The sequence below is a fragment of the Haliotis rufescens genome, unplaced genomic scaffold, assembly GCF_023055435.1.
Source record: "Haliotis rufescens isolate VD_foot unplaced genomic scaffold, xgHalRufe1.0.p SCAF_6, whole genome shotgun sequence".
In the NCBI taxonomy this organism is placed as follows: domain Eukaryota; kingdom Metazoa; phylum Mollusca; class Gastropoda; order Lepetellida; family Haliotidae; genus Haliotis; species Haliotis rufescens.
In genome coordinates, this window is record NW_025964334.1 from 45,958,508 (window position 1) to 45,970,710 (window position 12,203).

General features: G+C 42.6%; 1 protein-coding gene across 1 annotated transcript; it reads left to right on the top strand.

Moving 5' to 3' along the window:
- The first annotated feature begins 3,181 nt into the window (after positions 1–3,181).
- LOC124142927 (sec1 family domain-containing protein 1-like) lies at positions 3,182–5,979 on the top strand. The gene has a single exon (XM_046511650.2). It carries the CDS (start codon positions 3,228–3,230, stop codon positions 5,127–5,129), a length of 1,902 nt encoding a protein of 633 aa, XP_046367606.1. The 5' UTR covers positions 3,182–3,227; the 3' UTR covers positions 5,130–5,979.
- The last annotated feature ends 6,224 nt before the right edge of the window (positions 5,980–12,203 follow it).

Genomic DNA, 12,203 nt, shown 5'->3' on the forward strand with positions numbered 1-12,203 from the left:
AGGCCCCTCCAGGACATAGATAGAAGGTTCTTTGAGGCCCCACCAGGACATAGATGGACAGAATGTTCTGTGAGGCCTCTCCAGGACATAGATGGACAGAGGTTCTGTGAGGCCTCACGAGGACATAGATAGAAGGTTCTTTGAGGCCCCACCAGGACATAGATGGACAGAGGTTCTGTGAGGCCTCTCCAGGACATAGATGGACAGAGGTTCTGTGAGGCCTCTCCAGGACATAGGTGGACAGAATGTTCTGTGAGGCCCCTCCAGGACATAGATAGAAGGTTCTTTGAGGCCCCACCAGGACATAGATGGACAGAGGTTCTGTGAGGCCTCTCCAGGACATAGGTGGACAGAATGTTCTGTGAGGCCTCTCCAGGACATAGATGGACAGATTGTTCTGTGAGGCCTGTCCAGGACATAGATGGACAGAAGGTTCTGTGAGGCCTCTCCAGGACACAGATGGACAGAATGTTCTGTGAGGCCTCACCAGGACAAAGATGGACAGAGGTTCTGTGAGGCCTCTCCAGGACACAGATGGACAGAATGTTCTGTGAGGCCTCACCAGGACAAAGATGGACAGAGGTTCTGTGGGGCCTCTCCAGGACATAGGTGGACAGAATGTTCTGTGAGGCCTCACCAGGACATAGATGGACAGAATGTTCTGTGAGGCCTCTCCAGGACATAGATGGACAGAATGTTCTGTGAGGCCTCACCAGGACATAGATGGACAGAATGTTCTGTGAGGCCTCTCCAGGACATAGATGGACAGAATGTTCTGTGAGGCCTCACGAGGACATAGGTGGACAGAAAGTTCTGTGAGGTCTCACCAGGACGGAGGTGGATAGAAAGTTCGGTGAGGCCCCTCCAGGACATAGGTGGACAAAATGTTGTGTGAGGCCTCACCAGGACATAGGTGGACAGAATGTTCTGTGAGGTCTCACCAGGACGGAGGTGGATAGGTTCTGTGAGGCCTGTCCAGGACATGAGTAATCATAGGGGTATCATGAACTGTTTTGTTATTCATCAACATATTAAATAATAAATGCTGTGTTTGCAGGGAAACAAATAGGTGTTTGAACAACCTGAATCAAACTAATTGAGGCTGCCAAATTATCCGAGCCCTGTCTCCTATTTAAGTGGTGACAATGTGCATTTCACACTGAATGTGTTTAAACTAAGGGTCAAATTTCAAATCAGCAAGGAGACACAGGTGATACAGTCAAGTCACTGAAATTGGCGGTTTCATCCCATAATCACTCACGTAATTGAGGTAGTAACATAAACAAAGGTAACTGTGAACACAACATCACCTAAAGCCATGAGTATTTAGTGTATACGGTATGTATATGATATATCTTTGATTAGACATCAGAAGTAGGAAGGACATTATACATAAATCTTTTATGGATCTCAACTTCTTTAATGTTCGTAACAAGTCAGTCCATCCAAACCAAAGTGAATGCCTGTACAAGATCACATGTAACTGTGGATACAAATATACTGACATGACGCCACATAGCCATCAGATTCAAAGAACACAAGACCTATATGTTGCTAAATCCGACATGAAGACATGGAGCACCTAATCAACAATCATGGTATTTCTTGACAAGATACAAAAATCCTCCACACAAACACCCATCACTGGGAAACGTTTTAGAGAAAATCATAGAAACCAAAGAAACTATCAGAGTGCAGGGCATCTACCTACCCAGTACAGGTGGTCTACTGGATGTGACTTCCACTCAATGGACCCCTTGTTACATTGTCCAGCTGTACTATTGCCAGCTCCTATCACACACAGAACAAACACTTTTCACTACTTCTTTATTGGCTCATCTCCCTGAGACAAGGGAGTTAACTGGCTATAAAAGTGGAAACTGGTGGTGGTACCATACCATGGAAACTGGACTTTTGCAGTCTGTTATTTCCTTGCCTCGGGAAGATGTTATTGGCTTATCTTTCATTCTTCCCACTAGCTTCCATATTATCTTGTTATCCTCATACATTAATTCCAGCCTGTTAAAACACACACCAGCCTGTATATTTATTAACTCATACACATACTTATTCAGTAATTATGCACCTGACAATTTATTGAAATCACAAATCAATTGATATTTTGCAGACAAGGAGATATCAGAAAATTATATTAAAGTTAATTAATTGCATAACAACTTTTAAAATTAAATGTCAATGCCTGAGAATAACCAATCTCGATTATATGCCGAAACTGATTCCATTAGGCATTAAAGGCAAAACAGCGGTGAAAATACTTCAAAATAGTTATTAGATCACTGACAATCAGTGATGACACCAGGTGTTTATAAAAAGATTAAGCATGCCCTGCTCAACTGGTAGCACCTACAACCTAGAAATGAATTATTGATATCACAAATTCATTTTTTTTTTTAAATAATACATTTCCAAGTTTGTGCTATCTAAAATTAATTAAAGAGATAAAAAGTTGAATTGGCGATATCACTTATTCAATTTATATAAATAATTTCATTTAGTGATATCCAAAAATACATTTGTTTATTGATTTCTCAAAACTGAATTTGTGATATTAATAGTTATTATTGATATCATAAAATAGGGATAAACAGTAAAATGACCCCTCCAAAGGATCTAGCAGCCTTGAAATGTAACACATTAACACATCAATAAATGTTTCATGACTTCATAAAGTATATCAGTATTTTAGTTCTGATAAAGTGGAATTTAGTAACAGAAATCAATCCTTTACTAAAAGCCAAGGCAAGTCTAGATCAAACTAAACTAAGTCTATTTTCCTTGATTCCACAGAAAGCAGAGGAGGGAAGGTGGAAAAAACAAACAGAATTATTGTAAAGAATTTTCATAGGCAAAGTGTTAGTCTAACGGAAAAAAAGCGAGCCAGAAATCACCAAATGTTACAAATATATTGTTGAATTCGAACACGGATGTTTAGGGAGATCTAGCTAGAAACATCACGAGTGCTACAATCAGTCGGTATTACTTCAAATCGGTGACAACACAATATACAGAGAACGCCCTTATATGAGAATCTTTCGAAGATTTAAAATGGAATTGATAGCATATTAAACTTCAAGTTTATTTAACGTGAAAAAAATCTTCTGTAACTAAAGCGGTGTCTGTTGCTTGACAAGAGTTATCTACCCTAGACCAGAGGGCGTAATGCGGAAGTGCCACGTGTAGGGGTCAGCACTGACAACATTGTCAAAATGGCAGCGTCAGTGAGAGAAAAACAAATTGCGGCTTTGAAGCGTATGCTCAATTTTAATCAACCACAGACAAAACAATCGTCTGCTGAACCCCAATGGAAGATTCTGGTCTACGACAGGTTTGGTCAGGATATAATTTCGCCCATATTGACGGTAAAAGAGTTGAGAGATATCGGTGTAACTCTTCATTTACAACTGCACACGGATCGAGACCCAATCCCAGATGTACCGGCGATTTACTTCGTACTGCCGACTGATGAAAACATCCAAAGAATATGCCGTGATATGCAAAATCAACTGTATGAAAATTACTTTTTCAACTTTATATCTGCCATATCACGTCAGCGACTAGAGGATATCGCAAGTACTGCAATACAGAGCAATGCGGTCACCCAGGTGTCAAAAGTGTTCGACCAGTATTTGAACTTTATATCACTGGAGGACAATCTGTTTACATTGCGACATCAAGACCGAGATTCAATATCATATTATGCCATCAACCGTGGGGATGTGAAAGATTCTGAGATGGAGAACATCATGGACACCATTGTTGACAGTTTGTTTTCAGTTTTTGTGACACTAGGTACTGTGCCAATTATCCGATGTCCAAGAGGAAATGCAGCCGAAATGGTTGCTGAGAAGCTTGACAAAAAGCTACGTGAAAACATCCGCGATGCAAGAAATAGTTTGTTTACAGCCGACTCCCAACCCGGTCAGTTCAGCTTCCAGCGCCCACTGTTGGTGCTACTTGATCGGAATCTAGATCTTGCAACAATGCTTCATCACACATGGACATATCAGGCTCTATGTCATGATGTGTTGGATTTTAAACTAAATAGAGTTGAAATCGAAGAGACGTCTGAAGCCAGGTCTGCCGCTGGATCTCCACGACCTATGAAGAAGAGAAAGACATATGATCTTAGCACTGTAGACAAATTCTGGGACACACAGAAAGGAAGTCCATTCCCAATGGTTGCTGAGGCAGTGCAGGAGGAACTAGACGTGTACAGGACACAGGAAGATGAGGTGAAGAAACTGAAGGCTGCAATGGGACTTGAAGGGGAAGATGACTCCGCTATCAGTATGTTGTCAGATAACACGGCCAAACTGACATCAGCAGTCAGCTCACTTCCAGAACTGCTTGAAAAGAAACGTCTTATTGACATGCATACAAATATAGCCACAGCATTACTTGATCAGATCAAAGTCAGAAAGCTTGATATATACTTTGAGTCTGAAGAGAAAATGATGAGTAAGTCTGTATTAGATAAGACCCTGATGGACTTGATATCTGATCCAGAAGCAGGGACACCAGAAGATAAAGTACGTCTGTTTATCATTGCTCTCATCTGTGGTCCCCACATGTCTGAGGCTGAGATAGACCAATACTGTGTGGCTCTCCAAGCTGCCAACTGTGACATAACTGCCATCCAGTACATGAGGCGCTGGAAAGCCTACTCTAAAATGACCGTTGCACCAAGTCAGTATGGTGGGGGTGGCATCAGCTCTATTGGAATGTTCTCAAACCTTGTATCTAAAGGCTCCCAGTTTGTGATGGAGGGAGTGAAGAATCTGGCTGTCAAACGACACAATCTACCAACTACAAGAGTTGTGGATGCACTCATGGAGATGAAGTCTAATCAAGAGACTGATGATTACCGATACTTTGACCCCAAACTGTTGAGAGCAGACAGTACGTCCATTCCCCGAAACAAGTCAGCATACCAAGATGCTTATGTTTTCATGGTTGGTGGTGGCAACTACATTGAGTACCAGAACCTCATTGACTATGCCAAATCCAGGTCGACCACAACACAGCGCAAAATAGTGTATGGGTGTAGTGACTTGGTGAATGCAGCCATGTTTCTCAAACAGTTGGCTCACCTAGGGAAGGAAATATGACACTGATGTTTGAGATTGTGCATTATTTAGAGGCTGTAAATTATTGTACATGTTGTATGTAATGCTAATGTTATTAGAGACTGATTTTGACCAACTGTTACTCAGAAATATTGGCGGTTGAGATTTGCCTGATCAAACATGTTTCTACTGATACAGGCTCTATGATGGACTGATCCTGAACACTTGGGTCACCAAGCACTGAATATGTATGGACAATTGGCGATTTATTATTATCTGGAGCTGAAACAATTGTTTTGAATTTTAGTTGGAAGCCTAATTTAGATAATTTTCAAACAAGCCACCTATAAATGTCTTGGTAAAAAAATCAGGAAAATTTCAAGTGAATGTTGCAGATATCTAAAACCAGTGGGAAATTAAGTATGAAAGGCAAACTGTCCTTGTTATAACCCTAATGTTAAGAGTTAAATGACCCCAGGACACTCCTTAGTTTTGAACACAAATATTCATTCCAGCCCTTCATACAACTCATTTAGTGATGATCAGCAGTGTTTGCACCATCAGCCACAAAGGCAAAGTTACACAATCAGCTACTACAAGCATTTGCCTGCAGATCTCATCAAGTGGTGGATGATTTAGTCTCTACCAGTTGTTTCAGCTCTTCTGTTTTCATAAAATGTGAAGGGTTTTTTCATTACAAAAACATGAACACTTATTCCAAAGTTAATATTTGTTACCTTTGGTGTTTGTTCTGCTATTAAAATATTACCAAGTTGGCATTTTGGTTATGCTAAATTATCACTACAGTTTGCGTGGGTTAAAGTATTCATTTGTATCTAATGTTACCGACATGAATCATTCATGATTTTACAGAATTAAATAATGAATTGTACTTAGATGACTTGACTGCTCCTTGATTTTCATTAATTGAAAATCTTAGTTTTAGTGGTGGGATGGTACACCATATGTCCCTTCAATCTCATTCAAATCAGATCTAAGTTCTCGCTGCCGCAAAACAAAGATCTGAGGACATCCCATTACGGGTCACGTCAGAACAACCTTTCGCAAACTTCGACAGACCACTAAAATGACAAAAAGTCGACATCAACAGGTGCATGCACATGCTCATTGATATGTGAAACATGCACATTTTAAAGAAGGCACACACAGGTGCGTGCACACGCTCATTGATATGTGAAACATGCGCCTTTTAAAGAAGGCAGACAGGTGCATGAACATGCTCACTGATATGTGAAACATGCGCCTTTTAAAGAACTCACACACAGGTGCATGCACATGCTCACTGATATGTGAAACATGCGCTTAAAGAACGCACACACAGGTGCATGCACATGCTCACTGATATGGGAAACATGCGCCTTTTAAAGAACGCGCACACAGGTGCATGCACATGCTCACTGATATGGGAAACATGCGCCTTTTAAAGAACGCACACACAGGTGCATGCACATGCTCACTGATATGGGAAACATGCGCCTTTTAAAGAACGCACACACAGGTGCATGCACATGCTCACTGATATGGGAAACATGTTCCTTTTAAAGAACGCACACACAGGTGCATGCACATGCTCACTGATATGTGAAACATGTTCCTTTTAAAGAAGGCACACAGGTGCATGCACATGCTCACTGATATGGGAAACATGCGCCTTTTAAAGAACGCACACACAGGTGCATGCACATGCTCACTGATATGTGAAACATGTTCCTTTTAAAGAACGCACACACAGGTGCATGCACATGCTCACTGATATGGGAAACATGCGCCTTTTAAAGAACGCACACACAGGTGCATGCACATGCTCACTGATATGTGAAACATGTTCCTTTTAAAGAACGCACACACAGGTGCATGCACATTCTCACTGATATGGGAAACCTGTGCCTTTTAAAGAACGCACACACAGGTGCATGCACATGCTCACTGATATGTGAAACATGTTCCTTTTAAAGAACGCACACACAGGTGCATGCACATTCTCACTGATATGGGAAACCTGTGCCTTTTAAAGAACGCACACACACGTTCATGAACATGTTTACTGATATGGGAAACCTGCGCCTTTTAAAAAACGCACACGCAGGTGCATGCACATGCTCACTGATATGGGAAACATGCGCCTTTTAAAGAAGGCACACATGTGCATGAACATGCTCACTGATATGTGAAACATGTGCCTTTTAAAGAACGCACACACAGGTGCATGCACATGCTCATTGATATGGGAAACATGCGCCTTTTAAAGAACGCAAACACAGGTGCATGCACATGCTCACTGATATGGGAAACATGTTCCTTTTAAAGAACTCACACACAGGTGCATGCACATGCTCACTGATATGTGAAACATGCGCCTTTTAAAGAACGCACATACACATGCATGAACATGCTCACTGATATGTGAAACATGTTCCTTTTAAAGAAGGCACACAGGTGCATGCACATGCTCACTGATATGTGAAACATGCGCCTTTTAAAAAACGCACACACAGGTGCATGCACATGCTCACTGATATGTGAAACATGCGCCTTTTAAAGAACGCACACACAGGTGCATGCACATGCTCACTGATATGTGAAACATGCGCCTTTTAAAGAACGCACACACAGGTGCATGCACATGCTCACTGATATGTGAAACATGCGCCTTTTAAAGAACGCACACACAGGGGCATGCACATGCTCACTGATATGGGAAACATGCGCCTTTTAAAGAAGGCACACAGGTGCATGAACATGCTCACTGATATGTGAAACATGCGCCTTTTAAAGAACTCACACACAGGTGCATGCACATGCTCACTGATATGTGAAACATGCGCTTAAAGAACGCACACACAGGTGCATGCACATGCTCACTGATATGGGAAACATGCGCCTTTTTAAGAACGCACACACAGGTGCATGCACATGCTCACTGATATGGGAAACATGCGCCTTTTAAAGAACGCACACACAGGTGCATGCACATGCTCACTGATATGTGAAACATGCGCCTTTTAAAGAACGCACACACAGGTGCATGCACATGCTCACTGATATGTGAAACATGCGCCTTTTAAAGAACGCACACACAGGTGCATGCACATGCTCACTGATATGGGAAACATGTTCCTTTTAAAGAACGCACACACAGGTGCATGCACATGCTCACTGATATGTGAAACATGTTCCTTTTAAAGAAGGCACACAGGTGCATGCACATGCTCACTGATATGGGAAACATGCGCCTTTTAAAGAACGCACACACAGGTGCATGCACATGCTCACTGATATGTGAAACATGTTCCTTTTAAAGAACGCACACACAGGTGCATGCACATGCTCACTGATATGGGAAACATGCGCCTTTTAAAGAACGCACACACAGGTGCATGCACATGCTCACTGATATGTGAAACATGTTCCTTTTAAAGAACGCACACACAGGTGCATGCACATTCTCACTGATATGGGAAACCTGTGCCTTTTAAAGAACGCACACACACGTTCATGAACATGTTTACTGATATGGGAAACCTGCGCCTTTTAAAAAACGCACACGCAGGTGCATGCACATGCTCACTGATATGGGAAACATGCGCCTTTTAAAGAAGGCACACACGTGCATGAACATGCTCACTGATATGTGAAACATGTGCCTTTTAAAGAACGCACACACAGGTGCATGCACATGCTCATTGATATGGGAAACATGCGCCTTTTAAAGAACGCACACACAGGTGCATGCACATGCTCACTGATATGGGAAACATGTTCCTTTTAAAGAACTCACACACAGGTGCATGCACATGCTCACTGATATGTGAAACATGCGCCTTTTAAAGAACGCACATACACATGCATGAACATGCTCGCTGATATGTGAAACATGTTCCTTTTAAAGAAGGCACACAGGTGCATGCACATGCTCACTGATATGTGAAACATGAGCCTTTTAAAAAACGCACACACAGGTGCATGCACATGCTCACTGATATGTGAAACATGCGCCTTTTAAAGAACGCACACACAGGTGCATGCACATGCTCACTGATATGTGAAACATGCGCCTTTTAAAGAACGCACACACAGGTGCATGCACATGCTCACTGATATGTGAAACATGCGCCTTTTAAAGAACGCACACACAGGTGCATGCACATGCTCACTGATATGTGAAACATGCGCCTTTTAAAGAACGCACACACAGGTGCATGCACATGCTCACTGATATGTGAAACATGCGCCTTTTAAAGAACGCACACACAGGTGCATGCACATGCTCACTGATATGTGAAACATGCGCCTTTTAAAGAACGCACACACAGGTGCATGCACATGCTCACTGATATGGGAAACATGCGCCTTTTAAAGAAGGCACACAGGTGCATGAACATGCTCACTGATATGTGAAACATGCGCCTTTTAAAGAACTCACACACAGGTGCATGCACATGCTCACTGATATGTGAAACATGCGCTTAAAGAACGCACACACAGGTGCATGCACATGCTCACTGATATGGGAAACATGCGCCTTTTTAAGAACGCACACACAGGTGCATGCACATGCTCACTGATATGTGAAACATGCGCCTTTTAAAGAACGCACACACAGGTGCATGCACATGCTCACTGATATGTGAAACATGCGCCTTTTAAAGAACGCACACACAGGTGCATGCACATGCTCACTGATATGTGAAACATGCGCCTTTTAAAGAAGGCACACACAGGTGCATTCACATGCTTACTGATATGGGAAACATGTGCCTTTTAAAGAAGGCACACACACATGCATGAACATGCTCACTGATATGTGAAACATGTTCCTTTTAAAGAAGGCACACAGGTGCATGCACATGCTCACTGATATGTGAAACATGCACCTTTTAAAGAAGGCACACACAGGTGCATGCACATGCTCACTGATATGTGAAACATGCGCCTTTTAAAGAACTCACACACAGGTGCATGCACGTGCTCACTGATATGTGAAACATGCGCTTAAAGAACGCACACACAGGTGCATGCACATGCTCACTGATATGGGAAACATGCGCCTTTTAAAGAACGCACACACAGGTGCATGCACATGCTCACTGATATGTGAAACATGTTCCTTTTAAAGAACGCACACACAGGTGCATGCACATGCTCACTGATATGGGAAACATGCGCCTTTTAAAGAACGCACACACAGGTGCATGCACATGCTCACTGATATGTGAAACATGCGCCTTTTCAAGAACGCACACACAGGTGCATGCACATGCTCACTGATATGGGAAACATGTTCCTTTTAAAGAACGCACACACAGGTGCATGCACATGCTCACTGATATGGGAAACATGCGCCTTTTAAAGAACGCACACACAGGTGCATGCACATGCTCACTGATATGGGAAACATGTTCCTTTTAAAGAACGCACACACAGGTGCATGCACATTCTCACTGATATGGGAAACCTGTGCCTTTTAAAGAACGCACACACACGTTCATGAACATGTTTACTGATATGGGAAACCTGCGCCTTTTAAAAAACGCACACACAGGTGCATGCACATGCTCACTGATATGGGAAACATGCGCCTTTTAAAAAACGCACACACGTGCATGAACATGCTCACTGATATGTGAAACATGTGCCTTTTAAAGAACGCACACACAGGTGCATGCACATGCTCATTGATATGGGAAACATGCGCCTTTTAAAGAACGCACACACAGGTGCATGCACATGCTCACTGATATGGGAAACATGTTCCTTTTAAAGAACGCACACACAGGTGCATTCACATGCTTACTGATATGGGAAACATGTGCCTTTTAAAGAACGCACACACACATGCATGAACATGCTCACTGATATGTGAAACATGTGCCTTTTAAAGAACGCACACACAGGTGCATGCACATGCTCATTGATATGGGAAACATGCGCCTTTTAAAGAACGCACACACAGGTGCATGCACATGCTCACTGATATGGGAAACATGTTCCTTTTAAAGAACGCACACACAGGTGCATGCACATGCTCACTGATATGGGAAACATGTTCCTTTTAAAGAACGCACACACAGGTGCATGCACATTCTCACTGATATGGGAAACCTGTGCCTTTTAAAGAACGCACACACACGTTCATGAACATGTTTACTGATATGGGAAACCTGCGCCTTTTAAAAAACGCACACGCAGGTGCATGCACATGCTCACTGATATGGGAAACATGCGCCTTTTAAAGAAGGCACACACGTGCATGAACATGCTCACTGATATGTGAAACATGTGCCTTTTAAAGAACGCACACACAGGTGCATGCACATGCTCATTGATATGGGAAACATGCGCCTTTTAAAGAACGCACACACAGGTGCATGCACATGCTCACTGATATGGGAAACATGTTCCTTTTAAAGAAGGCACACACAGGTGCATGCACATGCTCACTGATATGTGAAACATGCGCCTTTTAAAGAACGCACATACACATGCATGAACATGCTCACTGATATGTGAAACATGCGCCTTTTAAAGAAGGCACACAGGTGCATGAACATGCTCACTGATATGTGAAACATGCGCCTTTTAAAGAACTCACACACAGGTGCATGCACATGCTCACTGATATGTGAAACATGCGCTTAAAGAACGCACACACAGGTGCATGCACATGCTCACTGATATGTGAAACATGCGCCTTTTAAAGAACGCACACACAGGTGCATGCACATGCTCACTGATATGTGAAACATGCGCCTTTTAAAGAACGCACACACAGGTGCATGCACATGCTCACTGATATGGGAAACATGCGCCTTTTAAAGAACGCACACACAGGTGCATGCACATGCTCACTGATATGGGAAACATGTTCCTTTTAAAGAACGCACACACAGGTGCATGCACATTCTCACTGATATGGGAAACCTGTGCCTTTTAAAGAACGCACACACACGTTCATGAACATGTTTACTGATATGGGAAACCTGCGCCTTTTAAAAAACGCACACACAGGTGCATGCACATGCTCACTGATATGGGAAACATGCGCCTTTTAAAAAACGCACACACGTGCATGAACATGCTCACTGATATGTGAAA

Bases quoted from the DNA above. Each gene is read 5' to 3' on its own strand.
- LOC124142927 (XM_046511650.2), top strand. From the start codon at position 3,228: ATGGCAGCGTCAGTGAGAGAAAAACAAATTGCGGCTTTGAAGCGTATG.